Below are 26,281 nucleotides of genomic sequence, written 5' to 3'. Positions count from 1 at the left end.
TTGCTATGGTGTTATTGTCACTTCAAAATGGAATAAGCCAATACACTACTGCAAAATCAGCTCATCTCTCTGTGTGGCTGTACCAGGTAGCTAACTGATAGACTCAAGTTTTTAGAGGTGATTTCCTGACCTGATATTCAGCGCTACTGAGAATCTGCAATTCTCTCTGAAATTGCTCAGCACCTCAATCAGGTCATCAATCTTTAACTTCAGAAGTCAGCAAGAGAATGGGCACTGGAGAGGTATCTGCTGAAAAGCCGAGGGACAGTGTAAGCTTTGTGTCTCCACACACTTCAAGAGGTGATTTCGCCAGCAGCTTTCTAAATAGTTTAAAAAGGAGCCCTATGTTCATCGCCTATCTGTAACTGATGAAGAGGAGAAAATGAAGTAGAAAGAGGAAACATTCCAGATTCAAGGGGCAAAGTCTCTCCTTGCCATCAGTACAATGTGATATGCACTTGAAGAACAAATGAGCAAATAATTATTCATGGGAGAAGGGGAAGTAGGATCCTACAGACAATGGCTTAAATTTTGCCCTCATTTATATTCAGGTTCCCCATTGAATTCTATGGTGTTGCTCAAGTCTAACCAAAGGCACAATTTGTCTCAATATTTTAAAAGAGGCCTCCAGCTCCCTTGTGGAAAGATACTGAAATCATTTGGCCAAACAAACAATGAAAACAAAAGAAATTCATTTTTCACTGACCCTATCAGAACGCAAGGATTATTTCAGTACTGAAGCGGAAGAGTTGATCTCATTACTTAGCTGGATTGCAGACAGAGAAAGCTACAGTATTATCATGACTGCTTTCTGAACCCACTCCATCAAAACACAGAACTATCTTCTAATAGGAACCAGGAACTCAACCCCTGCTTTTAGATTTAGCCATCTATAAAATAATGGCATGCTTTCTGGGGTTCTTCCAATATTGTGAAAAGATTCTGCTGGTGAAATTAGAGGACCAATGATCAGATTTATTAGCTTTCCTGTTACCGGCATCAGAAATTAAATCCAGTCTGTTTGAACTTCTCACACACTGTTGATGTGCCAATGGCAGCAGACAGCTTTCCCCATCTGCTTATATCTGTTACGTGAATGATAGACAAATCCTCACAGAAACAAAAGGCTCTGACGGCAAAAAGACTGTCACTGATGTTCTGATCAAAGAAAGAGAGGCCACTGAGATGCTACCTACACTTTCACGTCACTGCCTCAAGTCATGGGAGAGGGCTGTATATTTAGAACTTTAACAAAACATGACATCTGAGCTTGAAGGAAAGACAGTAAAATCCATGCCAAATAAACAATCCAGAGTTTAGCTCAGGAGGGTTGGGCTTTTAAAAATATTTATGGATGTACCAAAACACTTGTCAGGAAAGCTGCACAAAATTTGGGGAAAGCTTGCAAATCATAAAATAAAAACTGCAATACTGATGTCAATTTAATGTGTCCCCCACAGCACAATGGCAGTGCAATTTGAATCATCAATGTCATATGTCTCTGATATACTACCTAGGCATTCAATTTTTGTTGTTCCTGTCTTATATATTGTAAGCTCTTCAGACTCAGGAACTGTCTTCCTTTTGTGACATACACAGCACCAAACAGTGATTAATAAATAAATAAATAAATATAGTACAGCAGAAGCTGTGTAATTGGGCAGCCCAGTGGGTGGCCTATTGTCCCACTTAAACAGCCTTCCAGATTATCCTCAGACATCCTTAAAGTGGCTTGGAACTGTACTAACTCCATTTGGGTCTGGATTGCAGCTGCTCAGTAGCAGCTGCAGGGGAACCCAGCCAATGGCATGCCGAGGTCACGCAGAAGCTACGCTGCCAGGAGGGACTAAGTGCAATTGCATAGAATGGAGGGGTCAGCCACCTAGGCCCCTGCTGATCTGGGGCACCCTTTACTGTAACACCTTTATCTCCAAGATACATGGGTTTGAGAGAACTCAGCCCCCCAAACTCTGTGGCTTCTCAGGGGGACGATCTGCAGGAAACTTTGCCAGCAGCCTAGCCTCCTATTATGAGTTAGTCTATGGGAGGGGGACATCTGATCCTGTGTTAGGAGACTCTGCATAGGAGCCAAGGACTGAACAGAGGACACTGTGCTGCTGTAGCGCGTTTGGTGAAAATGCGCTATGCCGATCGGAGAGTGCTCTCCTGTCCGGGGCCGGCTCTAGTTTTTTGCTGCCCCAAGCAAAAAAATTTTTGGCTGCCCCCCCCCCCCCACCCCACCTCTGGGCTCTCACCCGCACCCCCTGCTGCCCCAGTGCTGGGCTCTCTCCCCCACCCCACCCACACCCCGTACCACCCCAGCCCTGGGCTCTCCCACACCAGTGCTGACTCCACCCGCTCCCCCCTCACCTCCAGCCGGTCCAGCACTGGCAGGGTCGGGGTAAGTAGTGGGTCTCCCGGGCCACACCTCAGCCCAGGGTCCCTCCATCCAAGGCTTCCGCCTCCAGGACCAGCTGGGACCTGAGAGGGCAGAGCTGGGTGACCGCCCTAGCAGGGGGATGAGGAGCCGGGGCAGGGTAGCCTCAGAGGCAGCGGAGCCCCGGAGAGCGGGACACAGGCCCCGCACGACAGCGCCCCGCCCTCTATGGCCCTGCTGCTGCTGCTGCTTCTGGCCGCCCTGCCGCAGTCCCTGGGCGGCTCGGGCCGCTTCGCCCAGCCCCAGCTGTGGCCCTGGGCGGGGGCGGCCGCCCTGCGGCATCTGCAGGTGGCTCCGTGTGCCACGAGGGGCGGCCCCCCTCCCAAGTGTCCTGCACTAAGAGCCTGCCCGGCCCAGCCACAAGGTGCAGCACTGCTCCCCCGCAGTGCGAACCACAGCGGCCTCAGGGCACCCCCCGCACACAGTGCACTGCTGCTGCCAGGGCTGGCTCTTGGCTTTTGCTGCCCGAAGAAAAAAAACAAAAAAAGCCGGCCAAAATGCCGCCCTTGAAAATGTGCTGCCCCAAGCACGTGCTTGGTTTGCTGGTGCCTAGAGCAGGCCCTGCTCCTGTTGGCATAATTACTCCACCTCCATGAGAGGCGGAAGCTATACTGGCCGGAGAGCTGTGTGGATGGTGCTTAGGTCAATGTAACTTGCGTCGCTCAGGGGGGTGGCTTTTTCACATCTCTGAGCAACTTAAGTTACATCAACTTAAGCAGTGGTACAGACCTTCCCTGAGTGAGGTTCTCCCTAGAGGTGGTGCAGGAAAGCTTGAACTGCCAAAGACGCTGCTGTACCTGCTCAATGGCTAAACACAAGATTTAGTTTTCCTGTGCTATCAATCCAGCACTTTCTAGGAGCTCTAAAATAAAAGACTGGAGAAAGGGGTTAACAGTGAGGTGGCAAAGTTTGCAGATGACACTAAACTGCTCAAGATAGTTAAGACCAAAGCAGACTGTGAAGAACTTCAAAAAGATCTCCCAAAACTAAGTGATTGGGCAACAAAATGGCAAAGGAAATTTAATGTGGATAAATGTAAAGTAATGCTCATTGGAAAAAATAACCCCAACTATACATACAATATGATGGGGGCTAATTTAGTTACAACTAATCAGGAAAGAGATCTTGGAGTCATCCTGGATAGTTCTCTGAAGACGTCCACGCAGTGTACAGCGGCAGTCAAAAAAGCAAACAGGATGTTAGGAATCATTCAAAAAGGGATAGAGAATAAGACAGAGAATATCTTATTGCCCTTATATAAATCCACGGTAGGGCCAACTTCTTACAGATGTGGTCTCCTCATCTCAAAAAAGATATACTGGCATAAGAAAAGGTTCAGAGAAGGGCAACTAAAATGATTAGGGGTTTGGAACGGGTCCCATACAAGGAGAGATTAAAAAGCCTAGGACTTTTCAGCTTGGAAAAGAGGAGACTTGGGGGGGATATGATAAAGGTATATAAAATCATGAGTGGTGTGGAGAAAGTGAATAAGGAAAAGTTATTTACTTGTTCCCATAATATAAGAACTAGGGGCCACCAAATGAAATTAATGGGCAGCAGGATTAAAACAAATAAAGGAAGTTCTTCTTCATACAGCGCGCAGTCAACCTGTGGAACTCCTTGCCTGAAGAGATTGTGAAGGCTAGGACTATAACAGGGTTTAAAAGAGAATTAGATAAACTCATGGAGGTTAAGTCCATTAATGGCTATTAGCCAGGATGGGTAAGGAATGGTGTCCCTAGCCTGTTTGTCAGAGGGTGGAGATGGATGGCAGGAGAGAGATCACTTGATCATTAATTGTTGGGTTCACTCCCTCTAGGACACCTGGCATTGGTCACTGTCGGTAGACAGGATACTGGGCTGGATGGACATTTGGTCTGACCCAGTATGGCCATTCTTATGTTCTTAGACTTTACAATATGCTGTATATGCCTTGGGGCTTGATTCAACCCTCAATGAAATTATTAGGAGCCTGTCTATTGCCTTTAATAGAACTGGATTGGGCTTTTACTGTGCCTTGATCTTCTAATGGCACCTTGAACAATTTTTTTTTCAAAACCCAAGTTTTAAAAAATCTGGAATTCTGTAACAACACTGTAGAGTATTGAGTATATAATATACATTTAAACAATCCTTACCAGTATAATAATCTATACAGAATATTGTGCCCCTTGGAGCAATTACAAGCTATGAAATAGAGAATAACTATGTAAAGAATGAATGGCCACAGTTTAAAAATATTGAATTCAATAGGGGCTGGTGAGTGCTTCGCACTTTTGAAAATAAGGGCACTTATTTAGGGGCCTAAACAGTGGTTTAAGACTCAAAAATTACACACATGTTAAAAAACTTGGTCAATATATTTACATGAAAAACAGTATGTTAAAAGAATGCTATTCAGGTTGCAAAGTCAAGCATTTAAGTGCTAGATTGTGCAACCTAAATAATGTTCTTTTAAAGCAGTTTATTTGCACATTATTTCCTAGAGTTTTTTTTTTTTAAGGAAAAAGGTAAAAATAGACTATTACACACAGCTGTAACAGCCTCCACCATGCCTCACAAGCAGGATTTGAATGCTGAATTTTCACCAGTGAAGTATATGCTTATGCCACTTGAGCTATAGGACTAATTTCAGATGGCAGTAGCAGGAAAGAAGCTATTATATCTCAGTGAGGGACTGTCCACTGGAGCCAGGTGGTGGGTCCACTGGAGCCAGGTGGTGGGTCCAGGAATTGCTTGGGGAGAGCCAGGCCCAGAACAAACCAGTTGAGAGAGATCCTGCTCCACCGCTGGGCCACTGGGGCCATGTGATGAGTTAGGGAGAAGGCAGGTGGAACTTGGCCTGGCTCTTTCCCTCCAACAGTTGCGCTGAAAGTTCACACATCTTCCCAAATCAGTGTCCATTGTTGCTGCTTTGGAAGTAGGCCCAGCCACAGAATGTTAATGTTCAATTTCTATTTTCGCTATCTGACAAATCTTGCCTCAGGATTGCAAATGAGAGAAAGGAAACAACGATTTCCTACCAGTTATATCTCAATAAAACCGGAATAAAATCTCATGGGACAAAGAAAAGCTACTTCTCTAAACCGAGGGCTTTCCCCCTGCAAAATTTAAAAGGCCTGTTGCAAACAATGGAGGTATTAGACTAGCTCAAAAAGAAAATCACTAGAATTTATAACATGGGAAGTGTTAGGCTTTCTGAATAGAGGTTGCTACTAGCTACACTATAAGATAAGTGCTTTCTTTGTGATGTCGCTCATATTCTCTTTTACACTACATTATAACACAAAAAACATTGTTGAAATAAAGTTAAAGGGCTGACTTCTGTCCACAAAAGCTGAGAAATTCAGAGCCTAAGCTCTAGCGGTAAAAGTCTGTGTGAGAGGGTCCAGAGTTCAAACTCTGCTCAGTCTAAAGAGCTGCTCTGATAGTTCAGGCTTCAAAGTTACGCTGCAAATGAAAAATCTACGTAGTTGAGCTGAATGTCTCACTAATCAGTCTAAAGGCTTGGTCATGCATTCTTTTGAAGTCAGTGGGAGTTTTAGATTGGGCCCTATGAGGGACATTCAGCACACACAAATAATAGTTGACTTTTTTTGTTTTCCATTTTACAAGTGGACATCCTGGCCAGCTGTTTCCTAAATGACACCCCAGCAAGCATCTTGTAGTAATGCCCCAGCTATCACAGAGCACTGGGAGGGCCTGGAGCTTGCCTATGGTGGTCAGATAAGCTATGGGGGGGGTTAAAGTATATTGCATGGTTTTGAAAAATGTGATAGCTAATAAAATACAGATGCTTGTAAGTGTGTGACTGGCCAGCACAATTCGTTGTTCCTGTTGAAATAGAATCTTGAAATTGAGCAAACTCATTCATATGGGCCACCAAATACAGGGAAATAAAAACTGACCCTTCCCCTGTCCCTCAGAGGTCTCACTAGGTCAGGATAACAATTAAAATATTGACAATAATGATTTCTGAGAGGCTCTCTTGTTGGGTATGAGGCCTCTCCATTTGGAGAAATTAAGTACAGCTGTGGGCCTGCAAGGTTCCGTTTGCCCCAATTTAACACAGAAACTTGTAAGAAAGGTGTGTCTATGTATAGACCTTGGGACCCAAATATCGACAGCCAGCTACACCCAATGGCTCTCAACTAAGAGTTGATCATATTACAATGAAAATCTGGGATCTGAAAAGATATCCTTCCAAACAATTTAACACCTGGCAGAATAATGGTTCTGCCCTTGCCTGTATGGTAGATACAGTCTTACTCTCCCCATACAGCTATGGATTAGACTAGTGGTGCCCAAATTTTTCCTGTCATTCCCCCGCACCCTTACCAGTAATGGAATATGTCTGCCCCTCCCCCCCATTACTCACAGCCAAGGCTTCCTCAGCAGAGAGCTTGGGCTGAAGGTGGAGCTGGGGGCAGAACTGGGGATGGGGAAGGAGTTGAGGCTAGAGGTGGAGCTGGCCTGGGGATGGAGAGAGAATGAGGGCGGAGCTGGGCTAGGGCGGAGCAGGGGGTGGAGTGGAGCTGGGGTTGGAGCCAGAGCTGGGCTGGGGGCAGAGTGGAGCTGCGGCTGGAGGCAGATCTGGCTGGGGATAGAGCAGGGGGTGGAGTGGAGCTGCGTCTGGGGGTGAGTTGGTCTGGGGGCATAGTGGGGCTGGGTGGTGCTCCCACCCCATCTCCCCTTGGAGGCTGGCCCGGGCCCCACCTCTCACCCACCAGCAGCCCCGCCGATCAGCGCCTCCCGTTCCCAACCCGCACCTCCTGATCAGCTGTTTCGTGGGGTGCAGGAGGCTCGTTGGGGGGGGGGAGAGCGAGGGCATGGCAGGCTCAGGGGAGGGGTGGGAAGAGGTGAAGTGGGGGCAGGGCCTGAACAGTGAGCACCCCCCGGCACACTGGAAGTTGGTACCTGTAGCTCCAGCCCCAGGGTCGGTGCCTATACAAGGAGCCGCATATTAACTTCTGAAGAGCCACATGTGGCTCTGGAGCCACAGGTTGGCCGCCCCTGCCCTAGACTATACCAGAGCCTAGAACACAGCCCAGCGTTATGGTGGATCAACGACACACCTCTCCAGCTGCTACCTTGTTCTCCAGAATCTCATCTTCCATTTAAAAAAAGGTCTCTAACTGTTCCGGTTGCAAACAAATCCTCAAAAATGTGAGCCGGGTGTGACCGCTGCATGGATGTTTTTGTGTGTTTGCACAGAGCTCAGAACAGCAGCTCTGCGAATGTGAACTGCCCCACTAATCTCAGTGAGGTGTTAACTCAGATGCCCAATGATCATAATTTAAATGTCAGCACTGTTAACTATTTAATTCCTCATGTAAGAAAGGAGAGGCAGGATCATATACCTGCATAATTTACTGTGAGTGAGGCCATGTTTTCGTGCCACAAGTAGGTGGCATTTGGGTCATACCACCACCACTTTGTTTCCCCCATCAATCAAAAATTAACCTAGACCTAGGAGCCTGGCAGACTCCACCGGCACATTCAAGCCCCTCTGAAGGAGAGCCAAGGTCAAGGAGCCCAATGGAGCTCAGAGAGCAGCACAGTCATAGTCTGAACATCTGTGCAATCTACTGCAGTTACACTTCTATTTCTAGCATGCCAGTGCCTGTACATCTACCCGAGTTGGATATGACATCCCCAGCTCGAGTGTAGATGTATCCTGAGGGACCTTTTCCACTGGCTTCTCCCAAACGCCGCTCTGAAGTCCCCTGCCTCAGGCTCATCACTCCTTGCATGCATATCACCCCATATGCAGTGGGTCTAAGATGTCTAGAACCAATAATCACTTCCAGGCTTAATGTGTTATTGACTTTGTGAAAGCTGCAGTTTCATGTAGTGGACCCTGCCTTATTATGGGCCTGATGCTCCCTTGTACTCACTCAGGTGGAGAGGAGCAGAATCCAGCCCAAGTGGAGCACAGGAGAAGGAAAAGGGGAGCAGTCAGTGCCTTTGCACTGTCATTTCCCCTCCCCACCCAAAGTCCTTTTCCAGGACTACCACAAGGTAGATGCTCCACAGCTGGTGAGGGGTTAGGGTGGGGCAAAGCAGAAGTTGTGTATGGCACACTCCCATCAGGCAAAGAACAAAAAGCAACACAAACAGAAACACATTAATTCTCTGGCAAGGGTGGAGCTATGAGCATCTGCAACTGGGTGTTTATACAGCACACAGTGTAACCCACACACCTCCCAGGTGTGGTGTTCTGTCCCAGATAGTAGCATGGAGACCACTTAGAGAGAAAGAGAGATTAATGAAATTCTACAGCCTTAGCTAACAGGCATATGGCTTTTAGCTCATGTGGCAGAGGCTCATGCATTTAGCTCCAGACAGAGGTCCCAGATTTGATCCCGCCCGCTGATGATGGGGGTCTGTTGGTGTTCCACTAGCACAAGGGGTCCTGGTCACTGACTAGGGCTCCTAAGGGCTGCGGTACTACAATTAAATAACAACAACAACTGGGAGCCAATGGCAGCATAGTAGCACGCGAGCCATCCTTGCTGTCAGAGGGAAGAAGGTTCTGGGCAATGGGGTTTCTTCTTGTTTGTGGTAGTCAGGGGCAGAGTTACCCATGTGTTACCCACACACAGATCCCTAATTTATGCTGGGTTTGCTGGCACTGTTCTTTCCAAAAGGTAGCCAGCCTCACTCCATTGATGAGATGGGCTGATAGATTTGGACCCTTTTTAAATCTTGTGAATTTTCAGAGAGCAAATTGGCCCCTGCTGTAGGATTTTTGGGAGAGAAATGAATCCAGGTTTCTAGCATTTATTCTGAAAAAAACTACAGATTACACCCACTTAATTGACAAGCACAAACAAACATCTCTTAGGCTGGGCCACTACTTTCAAAACAAAAATCCACCAAGGTTCTTAAGATACCAAAAAAAGAAACAGTGGATGTCATTTACCTGCAAAGGGGTTCTACAAGGTCCTTGTCGAGAAAGTCATGATCTTTCTTTACAGCTACAATGTCAATAGGAAACTGGGAATCTGTAAAAAGGAAACGTAGTATTAAACCAACTACTTTTTATTCAAATGGAAACAGTTTATTTCAAAGATGCACTGCATGTGTTTTATCAGCAGAAATGGTGTATGACTTATTTAACTTGGCCTTAGTTGTTTCCTTGTATGGCATCCAGGACTTGTTTGGTCACTTCACATAATTTTATTTTTTATATTAAAAGGGGAGTTGACAGTCCTGTGAACCAAAGAGATAGCAACATGTTTGGCTCTGGCTATAAGAAGATATTAGATGCTTAGCATTGCTACCTGATCACTATCCCCAAAAAATGAGATCTAAGAATTACCTGAATTACAGTAAGGCCATCCACTCCTGTCCTACCGAGTCAGTGAAATATTTGCTAGACAGACTTTACCATGCAGTAGAAATGGTTTGACTATTTTGTTAGCACAACACACAATAACAAAGAGTTTAAACAAAGGGTAACTCAAGCAATAGATGAGAAGTGAGCTGACCATACTAGTCACCCCAAATATTAGTCTGAAATTTAAAAACAAGATGGAAATGCTGGAAACTGACAATTATAATGAAAAGTGACTTGGGTGCACACAGATTATTGTGTTTCTGTAACAGTTGGATGGATCCCAGTATCATGACTATACTCCAGCAGATTTTATTAGATGTTGAGTACCTTTGACTCCTATTGACTTTAAGGGAATTGTGGATGTTCATCACAGACCAGTTACTGGGGCAGAGGGGGCGGCGTGAGGGGAACATTCTTCTGCTCTCTCCCCAACCTTCAAGTCGTGGCAACAGCAATAATTTTGCCCCAATTTTGAGCTATGGGAAACAAGAGGAAGCCAATCCCGGCCCCCATTGTGCTGTTTGTTGTGTGCAGCAGCAAGACTAAACTCTTCCACTTCCTTCTGGAGAAGCTGCCAAACAGCAGCTGGGAAGAGAGAAAGCCTCCAATCACCAGCTCAGGATGCAACCAGCAGGAGAAGCCACGGGGAAGAGTCCCAACTTCCCACTGCTGGCTACACTAACTTCACCCAGTTCTGGGGTAGTGGTTCAGCACACCTTGGATCTGAATTATCACTGAGCTGACTGCTGTCCTTGCCTTCCATTGAGAGTCACACAAATGTGGGAAGATCAAGTTAGAAGATTTACAACCAGCTTGACAGAGAGTTTGCATTTTCAGATTCATTTTCTATATATTTTGTGTTTTCTTTTCCATAACAATTATTTTTCTTTCTCTGATTTCTGAGTGTCCCATCTCCCATCAGTGTGTTACTGAGATCTGACAACTGAGCTCTTAATCTTCATCCTTCTTGTCTCTCCTTTCCTTCCTTGTTCCTCCCAATTCACTCATTATGACAAGTCTAACTAGAAGTTATGTCTAAACTTAGGCTGTGATCTGCAAGCAGCTCTGTGCACGTGGAGGGATTTATCTGGCAGAGTAATCTGTAGAAGCAGGACATTAGATACAGTATTGCGAACCCCAAGCATTCAACAGCATGAGTCAGGCCCCCAAAATCATCAGCTGGTCTTAAAATTAATGACAGTAAAAAAAAATACATTTTGTTTTCTTTTTATTTGCAGCCTGGTTTTTGAACTTTGGGGCTCATTCGGGCCACATTTTCAAGCTTTTCTCTGCAAACACGAGGGCTAGAAATGTACTTTTTAAAAAAATGAAAGCTGAGATTTTCACATATTCACGAGTCCAGGAGCTGGTGCTCTAAGAAAAATCATGAAATATTGCAAGATTCAGGATAAAAATCACAACAGTTGGCAACACTATATATTGTAAATATTTTAGACCAGGTCTGTGTCTGCTGAGATGTTCAGTACACTTTAGGAGTAATAGAAATAATAACAACGTACCCTCATAGAGCTGAGCATATTGTGGAAATCCAGCAGCTCGTAACCAGTCACACGCTTCCTTTGCTTCGATTTCTGAAGAGTAAGAGAAAGGAGAATAGGTTCATCCTAGGTCCACAGTGTGCTGTTTTGCATCAGGAGTTATTTTAATTACAAGGAAGAAACGAGAGGATTTAATGTTCCTTTTGAGTGCCTATAACACTTTTAAATGTAACCGTTATTATTATGTGGCATCAAACAAACATGTCTAGGAAACATACCCACCTGCCTCACAGCGCTATTGGGGTTTGCACAACACTTTGGAGATTTCAAGCACGATGGGCCAAATCGTCACCCTTAGATCAATACTAGAGACGACTGTCTCCACACACAGGGCTGATGAGCCAGCTCTGTGGCATTGTTTCCGGTTCTCCACTGACACCCTACAGAGGGCACTTTGCATGGTCTAGCTGGGGGGGTGGGGAGAGAGGAGATCGGGCAGGCTGGAAGTTGGGCCAAAGGGAACGCACAGCATCCCTCCTCCAGCCGCACATACCTTACCAAGGAAAGGCAACGCATACCCGGGAGTATTTCCTTTTCCACTGAACTCTCCAGGAGTCCTGAGAGCCACTGCAGGCTCTGCCAGCACAGCTCCAATATAGACATGCTGTCAGGGAGCCAGAGGGAGTCACACCAGGGACCAGAGCCTGAGCAGAGGAACAGGGCATTCACAGGGATGGCCCTCATACCCAGGGGATAATCTGCCAGGATTGTGGGCAGGTCCTACACTCTTGGGGGGAGGGGGGAGAGGAAGCAGAACCCTGCCCACCTGGTCACACAACACGGGCTCCCTCCCAGAGCATTTACTGTAGGAGGGGCTGATCTGCTGTATATGAGTGCTAAGTAGTAATACAAAATTATAATATCAACTATAGGACCCTCTTTTCAGGCCTGAGCATCTCCAAAGAACCAATAAAGGCCTTGTACCTGCAGCCATACAATGCAAATACTCCCACTAAGCCAGGGGGGACTACCCATGTGTGGAAGTATTTACAGGATAAGGGCCCCAAGGGACAGGCAGGCACATCCAGTGCTTTTGCAAAATCTGGATGCATGTTGGCTCCAGGGAGTAGATTTCTATGCCTGTCGCCATCTAACCTGAGAATGCAAACACCAGGGTTTGGCACATGCAGATTTTGTAGATGCAAGTTAAGCAGCCATGTTAGAAAATCTGGCCCACACAATGTCTATTAAAGACAGCAGAGGTGGTTGGACTGGAAAAAGAAAAAGAAATCAAACTCTGCTACTCTTCTGAATGTCCTACCATGAATGCTAAAACCAGGTGTAAATCTGTTTCGTACTGAAGTGCATAGTTTCCATGTGCAGACAGTGGGCCAAATTCACCCCTGGCTTAACTCTGGTAAAAGCAATTGAATCTGGCCCACTGAAGCTCATTGAACAGCCTGCTTGGAAAAATGTGTGTTCCTTTGAATATACAGTACAGTATGAGACCCAGACACCTTTTTGCTCCTCTGAATATTGACTGACACCAGTAGTTGTTACAGATATCAATTCAGGATAAAAGGCCTGCTTGTTGAAAGCACAATTTCCCAAAGATAATTAGCTGGTCAATAACAGATCTGCAATGTACGGGATCATCAGCAGTGCTGCAACTGATTCTCTGCCTGGTCATTTTCCTTCATTTGCTTTGACATTAATTCATGTCACAGCCTCCCACCCCCAAAAAGCATTTGCGAGTACACTGAGTTCATACAACTGTGCAAGAGAACAGGCTCTTTTTGCTGTACATCTGCATGCTAAAAGTGCACTCTCTCTATTATGTTCCAGTGTGACAGAATATTTTCGTTCAGTGTTTGGAAAAAAGACAAGGGCTGTTACTTTCTTGGTCTGTTTGTTTGTTAAATACAGTCTCATGAAACACAAATTAATTGATCCTCTTGGAAAATATATTTCACAACTCACAACAGCTGCATAGTCAAGTTTCATCTGCACTGGAAGAACAACAAGAAAAACTGTGTGTAATGGAGAAATCTGCAGCTAATGTCCCTATGGGCTTCTCAGATTTCAATGTGTTTTTGAGTTTCTACTCCAAGTGTGGCCTGCCAGGAATTTTCTTGTGGCCCAAGGGAAGGCCACGTGGTCTTAAGTGGAGATGGATGAATATCTGCAAGGAATAACTAATATAGTGAATTTTGCCTTTCTTTCTCTTTGCAAATTGTTCACGTGCAGGTTGCAATTTTCTTGAATGCATTCATTACCCAGAAAGATTAGCAGAACCATTTCTTGGTCTCTTGCTCCTTTGGGAGCAGTATGGTGCAAGTATTCAAAATACAGTCTGCGTGGATGATCATCTAGAACACAAGGGGCTGTGAATTTAGATGCAGCCCTGAAGAAGGGTTGCATAAACCGCACCACCTCAGGAGCGGCCCTGGGAAGAAACTAGAACTCAGACACCTTCTGCAATTCTTCCGCTGCTTTTCTCTTGCTCTGGGCAGGGAAGAGGTGATAATTTGGTGGTGGCCGGACCCAGCCCAGCAGCAAATTATGACACTGCTTGTACCGGTTCATTTGCACTGGCCAGTGGAGCTGAGGATCCACCATTCCCTGTGCCTCCTAGCCACCCCCCATTACCGGCTCCAGGGATATGTAAGCAGGCATGCAGCACCTGGTTATTCCTCTGCAGGGGCAAGTGGGACTCCTTATTCACCTCCCTCCCCTGGATGGATATGTAGTCCAATACATCATCTAGCCCCTGGTACAGCCCAGTTCCCCCATTGGATGAATAGAACAGTTAGAATAAGCTCCCTTGTGAAAATGCTCTGAGACAGCAGATTTAACATTCATTTTCCATGAATATTCTTTAATATTTGCTTAAATTTTGCTGGTTCTGTTAATTTACTGGCTCTGATATTAGTGAAGACTCCTCTGGGAAGGGGCGAGCAGAGAGCTACAATGAATTCCTTAAAAATGTCAACGGAAATTTATAGAAACAATGTTTTGCAGCATTGGCCCAGCTCTATTCCCACATCCAGCCTCTCATCTATTGACTAGCGCAGGTGTGAGACCCAGGCTGCAGCAGCTGTGCTATATTCAAAAGGCAGAGAGGATCAAAGCCAGACAGGAAAAAGACAAAGGAACCGTGGGACTTTGCATAGCAGTAAGAATAAATCGGATACCCAACAGAAATTAAAAGCTGGATGTAGGTTGGTGTGTTGCCTTAGAAACAAAGCCAGAAGTTTCCCTGTTTTTTGTCATCAAGAGGAATTTTTTCCAGAATGTACATTTCTCTGTAAGAAAACCTACTTGTAAGAGGCTGGTAGGTGCTATGAGGGAGAGACAGGGCAATTCTGCTGAGTTATGTGAGGCCAGAGGAGTTTCATTAGCTCAAGTGCCCAGTATAAAAGGGTTTGCACATCCCTTTCTTGGGAAGGAAGAACTAAGGCAGGAGGGCTTGCAAGGGACACGCTTAGAAACAGCCAGCCAGCCAAGAGGAAATTTAGGCCCTTGGTTTACATTTGGTTATTCCCAGATTGAGAATAAAGGGAACCCCAGCAGTTTTGAATGCGTGCACGTATGTGTGCTATGATGGGGGAGGGGGACGACGACCCTGCCCATTTACTCTACTTTATATTCTGCAGAGAATCCATTAATAACATGCTTTGCAGCTGTCCACACAAGCGTGTCTTTGACCAGGCACTGAGTAAGTGAAATAGTTAATAACAATGAATGATATAATAAATTAGCCACAAACCGTGACTAATGTAAATACGTAGCTAACATTATTTTTCAAAAGAACTGAACTTGAAATAATCATGCAAATTGACAGGAAACAAGTTTTGCTAAGTTTGTATGTTGATAGAAAAGGGAATTCTGTCACTAAGTGTTCAGCCCTGGGAATTAAACTCCTCTGTTATTCCACAGAACAGGTATCTCTCCAGCTACGACAGTGAAAGCTTCTTCGTGCTGTCCCACCAGTATGCCTCCGTTCTGCTCTAGGGGGTCTAACTCTAGGAAGAGAGCACAGATCAGTCTTCAAGTCCATTAATCCTAGGTTTCTTTACTGAGTGCCATCAATCAAAAAGACCACCAAACAACTATTCGATGGGAACTACTTTGGGTCACTATCAACCAGTGCTACAAGGAACAGCTGACATACAGGTGAAAGACTTCTCCTATCACAACCCTCCATGACACCCTAGTCACCGGTCATTACATTTGAATTTGTCTGCTCTTTAAAACAAACAAAACTAACCCCCCCAGATTACTCTTCCTTTGAGTGAAAGGGAGCAGGAGAGCTCCTGAATCCCTCTCCTGGAGAACACTACCCTCTCATGAGAAGATAACCCGAATGAATTCATTTTTCTGCGAGGGACTTCTGAACAGTGCCGCATCATAGACCATGAATATTGCTTACCAAGGCCTCGCTACTTCAAACCCTTCTCTCAACAACATTTCTTATCCACTCTCCTCTTTTCTATCCTCCAACTGTCTCTTTCTCTCTTCCGCTTCTCCACTTTCTCCTCGATTCCAACAACAACTTTTATTTAACCTTACGGTACTCACTGAAGCAACCCACCAAATCGCAGTAATGAACAGGAGCAATAATGTGGTACATAATCACCTTGCCTCATGTGTTACTGACACACTTTTGCTTATGTGCTTGATAAAATTTATCCTTCCAGTAGGCTGAATTAATTTTCATTTCTTTGCCATTACTTATCACTCATGCTCATTTACTTTCTTAACATATTTTTTTAAACAAAAACATACCGTACACATTATATTTGACCTCATTTAAATATAATTTTAATAGCTGTAAAGTATGTTCTTTAGCAACTTTTATTAAAATTTTTAATCAAGTTTTTAGACAGGAGCCCGTTTTTCTGTGAATAACTGTAAGAGAATCCCTCTGGCAGTTACACACAAGTTTCGTGGAAAGAACAGGCTTCCCCTCAACATCCCAAACTTGGAAATAAAGTAGTAAGTTAGTTACAGCACATAGATATTTCTGCTTGCTAAGTTTGATGCAATGTCATGCATTCAACACATATTTAATTCTTGGTCCTGAGTTCTCATGCCTTTGGCTGAGAAACAACTGGGGCACTGCAGAAACAATTCGTTTAATAGCGACTCCTCCAGCTTATTCAGGAGTAGCAGCTGATATGTTTAAAATGGAGGCCCCTCAATTGTCTAAGGAACTCTCCTGAGATGTGGGAGACCTCTATTGAGATCCTGTCTTCTCCTCAAGCAGAGGTGGAAATTGAGTACTCTAGCCACCGGGCTAACAGTTATAAGGTGGGTGCCCTTCTCGCCCAGATTTTGAATGGGACCTGACCAGGTATGCAGCCTCTGCACTCATCTACTTGATTGGGCCTCACACCTGTGTTAGGGAGAGGAGCGCTTATCTTCCCTGGTTTGTGATTTGCTCTGGGCCTATGGTGGGAGATAGGCATACGGATGCCCAGGGGGAGGCAGCAGAGCTCATGCTCAGAGGCAAAAATTTAGGTGCTGAGAGAAATTTTACCCTGAAAATTTAGGCACCAAGTGAGTTGAGCTGCCTACGGGGTTCTGTGGGAGTTTTGTGAATCTCAGTGGAGCCAAAACTAGGATTTAATCACCTAAACACAGATTTAGGCACTTAAGTACCTTGTGAATCCAGGCCTCAGTTCCTCACAATCTTAATTATTTTTTTTTTTTTTTTAGAATATCAGGTTGGAAGGGACCTCAGGAGGTCATCTAGTCCAACCCCCTGCTCAAAGCAGGACCAATCCCCAATTAATGTATTTATCGTAATTAAAATTTATTAATTTAATGCATTTATCCTCCCAACATGGCTGTGAAGTAGAGAAATACTATTATCCCTATTTTACAGGAAAAACGGGGCACAGAGGGCTAGATTTTCAGTTATTGAGGTGCCTAAAGATTCACATAGATGCTTAGAGGGATTTTAATAGCACCTAAACAGGTTAGGTACCTATCTGCCATTTAAATCAATTGGGGTTGAGCACCCAGGCCCCTATTCTCAAAGGTAGTTAGGTGCCTAACTCCAATTTAACTCAAGTGCCATCTGAGCCAAATTACTTGCCCCAGGTCATGCAGGATGTCTGGCACAACACAGTCTTGAACCCAGGTCTACCCTCTAGCCCATCCTCCTTCCCATCACATAGGTGTTGATTGTGGAAAAATAAAAAGATCCTCAGGATTCCCTTATAGGAAAGCCCCATACAACTTAATAAAGAATGTTACATTTTCTATGGAATGTTTAAACTATGGTATAGAATTCTATAACAGGGATATATGTCTTTAAATTCTATCTATAGGATGGCTTTTAATTCTACACAAAGGATATAATTCACTATTAAATTACTTAAGTTTTTACAGTCATTTCCATAGAAACCTAATGGTTTTATTAAATTTGATTCTATAAGGCTTTTCCATAAGGCTTCCAACAATAATCCAGTGGTAACTGGACAATGAACCTGTAAAATTACCATTTACAGTAAAATTCTAGCACAAATAAAACAAAACGTAAGTATAGATTGAAATTTATATGGTTTTACTACACTGTAGTGCCCACTCTTCCTTAAATCCAGATAAGAAGGTTTTCAAAGGCAGAATTGCATTCAATTGATTTTATATCCTGTTGTATAATTACTGTTAGAACCAAGGTTATGTTTTGCAAGCGGGGAACAAATAAAGCTGTCAAAGCATGATTTTAATAGACAAAGCTTTCTGCAGAATATTGTGCTGCCAGTAATAGTACAATAGTATAAGGATTTTTAAATTACTGATGCTGAAAATAATTTAAATGTCACAATCAAAATCATTTCAAGCTTAAGAGCAATGTCAACAATTCTTTGTTTTGTAGGCCTTTACATTTGTCAGAAATGGGCACAAGAATGATTATGGATATGGAAAAAAACTCTCATATTATGTGACATTGAAAAAACCTGAGGCTGTTTACCTTAGAGAAGAGACAAAAAAGAGAGGACCATGATACAAGTAGGCAAAATAATGAATGATATAGAGAAGTACAGTGGGAACTTCTGTTCACTCTGCCTCATAACACAAGGACAAGGAGCTATTAAGTGAAAGTGAAAAGTGTCAAAGTCAAACTGATAAAAGGAAAAACTTTTTCACATAGTGCATAATTAGCCTGTAGAACTTATTGCCACAGAACAGATTCATGGATTCCAAGGCCAGAAGGGACCATTGTGATCATCATTGAGCTGAAGAGCTGAGTGAGGTTTAAAAAAAAGAAAAGTTGGATATTTATATGGATAAGAAAACTGTCCAGAATTAATAAAGAATGTAGAAAAAAACATCAAGCATTTTGGAAGGGATATAAACTCATGCTTCAGGGTATAAGACAACCTCTAGTAATTGGAGGGGGGATATGACGATTTGGGAATCTATACACGTTTATTAATTCTGGTTGATCTTGTGAAGTGGGTATTATGAAATGGCTGTATCACTGAATGCCTCTGTAAATGTGGAATCTTTTGCTGACTAGGCCTGCAGCAAGTACACACCAAACTGCAGATAATGGGATGTACTTATCTATGGACTAGTTGTTTATTGTTATGCTCAGTGGGTTTGCTCAGCAGGGAGAAGGTACTTCTGCGCCTTACTTGAAGAAAGGGGGAAGAAGAGAGAGTGGGAAATTATCCAAACACAGAACAAGAGAAACCAGGTGTCATAAACATACAGCTAAGGGTGGCATAAAATCCCTCCTTACCTGTGAAGGGTTAAGAAGCTCAGATAACCTGGTTGGCACCTGACCAGAAGGACCAATGGGGAAAGAAGATACTTTCAAATCTGGGGGGAGGAGGGGAGCTTTGTTTTGTGCTGTGTGGGTGTTCTCCCCACAAAGACAAAGGGAGAGACCAAGCAAGTAATCCAGCTCCACTGAAATGATACATCTAATATTACAAAAACAGTAAGTAATAGCAAGGAAATGCATTAGAGTATCTTTTGTTTTAGCTTGTGAATTTTCCCTGGGCTAATAAGAAGGTTTATTCCTGTTTTTTTTTTTTTTTTTTTGTAACTTTAAAGTTTTGCCTAGAGGGGACAGCCTCTGTGTTTTGAATCTTTTGTTACCCTGTAAGATTATCTTCCATCCTGATTTTACAGGGATGATTCTTTTATCTTTAAATAAATTCTTCTTTTAAGAACCTCATTGATTTTTCATTGTTCTTAAGATTCAAGGGTTTGGGTCTGTGTTCACCTATACCAATTGGTGAGGATATTATTCTCAAGCCTTCCCCAAGAAAGGGGGTGTAGGGCTTGAGGGAATATTTTGGGGGAATAGGACTCCAAGTGGTCCTTTCCCTGATTCTTTGTCTAAATCACTTGGTGGTGGCAGCATACCATTCAAGGACAAGGTGGAATTTGTGCCTTGGAAAGGTTTTTAACTGAAGCTGATAAAAATAAGCATAGGGGGGCTTTCATGCAGGTCCCCACATCTGTACCCGAGAATTCAGAGTGGGGAAGGAAGCCTGACACCAGGTGACCACCCCCAGGGTTACATAAGGATTCTCAGAGGAGACTTAGTGAGTGACACCCAGGAAGTTATGGGCAGGAGCAGGAAGTAAGATGGCATGAGCTGGGGGAGGAGACACCAATTTTTTAGCACATGAAACGAAACATGCACTGGAACAGTAGGTACTAACTCCAGCCCAAGGAATGCTCTGAAATGGCGAGGAAAGTGAGGCAGGGAGATAGATGTTATTTTGTATGATATGTACTTTCTTGTGCTTTATCTGTTAAGTATAGAACAGCAATTGTGTAAGACTTCTGAGCAAAGTGCCTCTGTGTGTTATATGGTTCACAACTGCCACATTCCTCCTGAAAGAGTAAAACTGTAGCCCAGAAGCTTATACCTTTGGTAGGATTCTGGGAGAGGTTGTATTTAAGAAATGTGGGAGTCTGAAGGGCCAGCACTGATCCCAGAGGCTAGGCAGCTGGACAGCAGGTTCCAGCACTCAGGAAGGGGCTGTTATATGGAAGGTCTGCATCCCAAGAGTGTTCCTAGAGATACCAAGATTGGGGCAGTGACTGGATTCTGTTCAGGTTCATGGAAGCTTAAAACATCCTGGGATCCAGAAGATTGGCCTCTCCTCACAGTAATTTGGTGGGCAGCTAAGAGGGGGCACTCAGCTAGGAGCTGTAATGGGACTGGGAGAAATTTTTTCCAGGCAGGTTATCCTATATCAAGTTGTGCAATTAATGGATTTTTCAGATCACTAGCAAGACAAAAAAAATTGTTTTGGGTCAAACTGAAAACAAATTTAAAAAAATATTTTAGCAAATCGAAAAGTAACAAATAAATTTGGTTTTGAACAAAGCATTTAGTTTCAACAAAATTGAAATGTTTCATTTTTGATTTTGACCATTTAAGATATTTTCATTGTTTTTAAACTAAAATTAAAATAGACATTTTGAAAGAAAGAGTAGTTTCAAACCAAAAATATAAAAAAGTTTTGATTTTTTCGTATTTGTTTTTACCAAAACAATTTGGTGAAATTGACAAGAATTTGCTAAAAGTTTCGGTGTCACCAAATCTGCATTTTCCTGCAAAAATGTTTCACACAACAAAATTTCCCCAGCTCTAACTATATCTATATACACACACACATATATATAGATATAGATATACACACACTCAAGCTGATACTTCCCACTATTGGAGACAGGCCTGCATGGTCCATTCGTCTGACCCAGTGTGGCACTTCTTTTGTTTCCCACAATAGGTCATGCAGAATTTGCTTAAAGGGGACACACTTGTGTCCAGCATTTTTTTAAAATTTGTTTTTACCATGATCTCATCTAGACCTTCTGGGACCTAGATCACGGTTAATGATTGTAAAAAATGCCTGTATGGGATCTACCCTATTGCTGTTACTATTGCTAAAACGGCTGGTGCTTCATGAATGAATGGTAATGCAAGAGTGGGAGAATTGCTAACAATCCTGTAGGAAAGGCCTTTGTGTGCTTTACTACGCTGCACTCTGAGACGGCTGGCTAAGGAGGGACTGAAAGGAGCTGTTAGAAGAACAAGCAGACAGAAGCAGTATGGGAGTGAGACACATTCAAAGACCTCAACAACACTAAATTACCTGAAGGCCTCCCAACTAAGTGGGAATATCACTCCCATCAAGCATCAGTCATTGCCCTCAATTATTTTTAGGCCTAAATTGGTTGACTAGGAGCCTTCCTGATTATGCAGATTCCCCAGCTAGATGAAAAAACCCGGTGTTGAGATATATAGTAAATGGATATGGGAGGGGATTTTCAAAGGAATCTAAAGGAATTAGGCACTTAAATCCCACTGAAATTGAACAGGATTTTGGCAATGAACTCTGCTAGGTTTCTTTGAAAGTCTCATCCATAATATGCAGTGATAAGAAAACAGTTTACAAAGCACACTGATATCCAAAATCAGGTCAGATAGCTCTGTTTTATCTAAATGATGTGGTTTAGTTAGAGGTTAGAAACAAGGGGATTCAGATCCGCTTTTATACATCCCTCATCTTAGATATATTGGAATTGGAAAGGTTCAGAATAGGGCAACAAAAATGATTAGGGGTATGGAACGGCATCCGTATGAAGAGAGACTAATAAGACTGGGACTTTTCAGCTTGGAAAAGAGACGACTAAGGGGGGATATGATAGAGGTCTATAAAATCATGACTGGTATGGAGAAAGTAAATAAGGAAGTATTATTTACTCCTTCTCATAACACAAGAATTAGGAGTCACCAAATGAAATTACTAGGCAGCAGGTTTAAAACAAACAAAAAGAAGTATTTTTTCACACAACGCACAGTCAACTATGCAACTCTTTGCCAGAGTATGTTGTGAAGGCCAAGACTATAAAAGGGTTTAAAAAAAAACTAGATAAATTCATGAAGGATAGGTCCATGAATGGCTATTAGCTAAGATGGGCAGGGATGGTGTCTCTAGCCTCTGTTTGCCAGAAACTAGTGTAACCCACACACCTCCTGGGTGTGGTGTTCTGTACCCTCTAGTGGCACCAAGATTAGTCCATCAATGGCTATTAATCAATATGGGCATGGTGTCCCTAGCCTGTTTGCCAGAAGCTGAGAATGGGCAACAGGGAATGGATCACTTGATGATTACATGTTCTGTTCATTCCCTCTGTGGCACCTGTCATTGGCCACTGTTGGAAGACAGGATACTGGGCTAGAGGGACCTTTGGTCTGACACAGTATGGCCATTCTTAGGTTCTTAATTTTTGAATTACTCAAGGAAGAAGTGTGTAATTTAAATCCTTATCACCATATTAATTACTGCCTGATTATACACTTCATGGTCTGTAGACATGCAAATTACTTGTAGGCAATCAGATATATGACAGAGAAATGCTTTATCCATCTGAGGTGGTCTTCACACTGTGAATTTATATTAAACATTAAGAACTCAGATAATATTTTGGATTAGGGATTCTGTCTGAGGGATTCATAAACAAAATCAGTTGTTTATCATAAATTAATATTCAATTAATTAATGTTGTCTAGTGCCAAGTAAGATGGAAGGTACTTTACAGTATACGAAAAAGATATACTATACAGCACTTAAGGAAGAACTGTAATATGTAAGCCAGAGGGACAGATCCTCAGCTGGTGTGAATTTAATAGGTGGTGCTGAGTCCTCAGCTGGTGTTAATCAGCATCACTCCACTGAAGTTGATGGAACTCTGCTGATGAACACCAGCTGAGTATCTGGCATTGTATATTAGGATTCAGTATTCCTTTATTAGGTATTATTTTTAAAAAGCCTATTTGAACAGACTGTAGAATGTCAGTAATTTATTCTTGCATGACTTGGAAGAGCTGTCATCAATATGCAATCCAGTCACCTTAGTGTCCACATCATTCTGAAAGACATCACTTGTACTAAAGCAGCCATATGATTTCTCTCTGGGTCAGACTCACCATACTGACTACAGGAGCTGTAATTATCACCATTAAATTATATCTACAGTATTAACATTTCATCATGCCCCAAGACTGTTAGTGGAGAATAATTTATAAAATCTAAGTTAACATAATTAGGGAACATCTACTTAATTTAAATGACTGCCTTTTTCTTAGTTTCTGAGAGGATTAAACATCAAACACACATCACTGTTTAACAGTTTTGATTCAGCTGCTATTTACTGCCCTTGTATTACTAATCAGAACTGCCAGAATATCTTCTCATCAGTACATAAAGAAATGAAAAACCAGTAACACTGAGATTAAACTTAAATATTAAATGGAAAAAACACCCAGCAAAACTATAAGCCTGCTCCAACACCCATAGAAGTTATGGGAGTTCTTTTATGAGCGTCAGATCCCATGTTAATGTAACATTAAGGGGTTGGCTCCACTATTGGTGCTACAGTGGCGTAGCTGTGGCACTGTGGCTGTGCCGCTGTGGCGCCATAGTGTGGACATTTGCTACAGAGACAGAAGGTTTTTTTCCATCGCTGTAGTAAATCCACCTATCTGAGAGGTGGTAGCTAGGTTGATGGAAGTGGTGTCTGCACCATGGCTTAGGTTGGTTTAACTTCGTCTCTCAGGGTATGTCTACACTACGAAATTAGTTCGAATTTATAGAAGCCGGTTTTATTGAAATCGGTTGTATACAGCCGATTGTGTGTGTCCACACAATACAATGCTCTAGGTGCTCTAGTCGGCGGACCGCGTCCACAGTACGAGGCTAGTGTCGACTTCCGGAGCATTGCACTATGGGTAGCTATCCCAGAGCTATCCCACAGTTCCCGCAGTCTCTGCCGCCCTTGGAATTCTGGGTTGAGATCCCAATGCCCGGATGATGCAAAACAGTGTCGCGGGCGGTTCTGGGTACGTGTCGTCAGGCCCCTCCCTCCCCCGTCACAGCAACGGCAGACAATAGATTCGCGCCTTTTTACCTGGGTTACCTGGGTTACCTGTGCAGACAACATGGAGCCCGCTCAGCACAGCTGAGCTCACCGTCACCATATGTCCTCTGGGTGCCGGCAGACGTGGGACTGCATTGCTACACAGCAGCAGCTGCTAACTGCCTTTTGGCGGTAGACGGTGCAGTAGACTGGTAGCCTTCATCGGCGATCTGGGTGCTGGCAGCCGTGGGGCTTGCCTTTTGGCAGTAAATGGTGTATTATGACTGTTAGCCGGCCTATTACAAGTCGGGTCATCGCACATTAGCAGAGTCTTCCCTGAGCAGCAGCTCGTGCAATAGGCCTGAAGACCATCGTCATACACCGCCCCGTATTTGCTGCCAAGCACCCAGAAAGATGCCGAGGGCTATCAGTCACGCTGCACCGTCGTCTTAAGATGTAAAAAAATAGATTTTCTCTGTATTCATTTGCTTCCCCCTCCCTCCGTCAAATGAATGGCCTGCTAAACCCAGGGTTTTCAGTTTGATCTTTGGGGGGACCATTCTGTGTGACAGGTGTTTGTGTCTCTCCCTGATGCACAGCCACCGTTCTTTATTTTAATTCCCTGTGCCTGTACGCCATGTCGTCACTCGGCCCGCCCTCCCTCCTTCCCCTAGGCCGTCAGATACTACGTTTGCGCCACAGCTCGAGCCGAGAAGCGGTTCGCGCCTTTTCTTTGAATTCTGGGTTGAGATCCCAATGCCCGGATGATGCAAAACAGTGTCGCGGGCGGTTCTGGGTACGTGTCGTCAGGCCCCTCCCCCCTCGTCACAGCAACGGCAGACAATAGATTCGCGCCTTTTTACCTGGGTTACCTGTGCAGACAACATACCATGGCAAGCATGGAGCCCGCTCAGCTCAGCTGAGCTCACCGTCACCATATGTCCTCTGGGTGCCGGCAGACGTGGGACTGCATTGCTACACAGCAGCAGCTGCTAACTGCCTTTTGGCGGTAGATGGTGTAGCATGAGTGATAGCCGTGGGGCTGGCAGCCGTAGGGCTGCATTGCACCAGCCCCTTGCAGGCAATGGTATATTATGACTGGTACCCATCGTCGTCGTACTGGTATGGCTGTCAATCATGGCCACCTGGGCAGACATGCTACTGTTTCGATGATGACGGATACCAGTCATAATATACTATTTTCTGCCAATTGCCCAATATTGTCCGCTAAGCACCCAGAAGAGGCCGAGGGCGATGCTGGGTGCTGGCGGACGTGGGGCTGGCAGACGTGGGGCTGCATTGCTACACAGCAGCAGCCCCTTGCCTTTTGGCAGATGATGGTATTTTATGATTGGTATCCGTCATCATCGTACTGGAGAGGCTATCACTCATGCTGCACCGTCGGCTGCCACCTTAAGATGTAAAAAATAGATTTGTTCTGTGTTCATTTGCTTCCCCTTCCTCCGTGAAATCAATGGCCTGCTAAGCCCAGGGTTTCCAGTTTAATCTTTGGGGGGACCATTCTGTGTGACAGTTGTTTGTGTTTCTCCCTGTTCCTGTACCTGTACGCCATGTCGTCACTCGGCCCTCCCTCCCTCCCGCCCTCCTTCTCCTGGTCCATCAGATACTACTTTCGCGCCTTTTTTCTGACCAGGCGCCATAGCTAGCACTGGGATCATGGAGCCCGCTCAGATCACCGCGGCAATTATGAGCACTATGAACACCACGCGCATTGTCCTGGAGTATATGCAGAGCCAGAACATGCCAAGGCGAAACCCGGACCAGGCGAGGAGGCGATTGCAGCACGGCGACGAGAGTGATGAGGAAATTGACATGGCCATAGACCTCTCACAAGGCACAGGCCCCAGCAATGTGGAAATCATGGTGTCACTGGGGCAGGTTGATACCGTGGAACGCCGATTCTGGGCCCGGGAAACAAGCACAGACTGGTGGGACCGCATCGTGCTGCAGGTCTGGGACGATTCCCAGTGGCTGCGAAACTTTCGCATGCGTAAGGGCACTTTCATGGAACTTTGTGACTTGCTTTCCCCTGCCCTGAAACGCCAGGATACCAAGATGAGAGCAGCCCTCACAGTTGAG

At 44.3% G+C, this 26,281-nt stretch overlaps 1 protein-coding gene across 8 annotated transcripts in view; it reads right to left on the bottom strand.

Annotated features, from left to right (window-relative positions):
* The window catches only part of STARD13 (StAR related lipid transfer domain containing 13), a 457,620-nt gene that overhangs the window by 37,610 nt on the left and 393,729 nt on the right, over nt 1-26,281 (bottom strand). For all 8 annotated transcript variants that reach the window (XM_034758637.1, XM_034758638.1, XM_034758636.1 and 5 more), the window contains 2 exons: nt 11,300-11,371; nt 9,363-9,444 (listed from right to left, as the gene is read on the bottom strand). In XM_034758637.1, coding sequence (XP_034614528.1) covers nt 9,363-9,444; nt 11,300-11,371 — 154 coding nt within the window. The remainder of the gene's footprint in view (nt 1-9,362; nt 9,445-11,299; nt 11,372-26,281) is intronic.

Source organism: Trachemys scripta, chromosome 1 (genome assembly GCF_013100865.1).
Source record: "Trachemys scripta elegans isolate TJP31775 chromosome 1, CAS_Tse_1.0, whole genome shotgun sequence".
Lineage (NCBI taxonomy): Eukaryota > Metazoa > Chordata > Testudines > Emydidae > Trachemys > Trachemys scripta.
The sequence above is the reverse complement of the archived record's forward strand: the minus strand, read 5'-3'. Positions and strand labels throughout refer to the sequence as shown.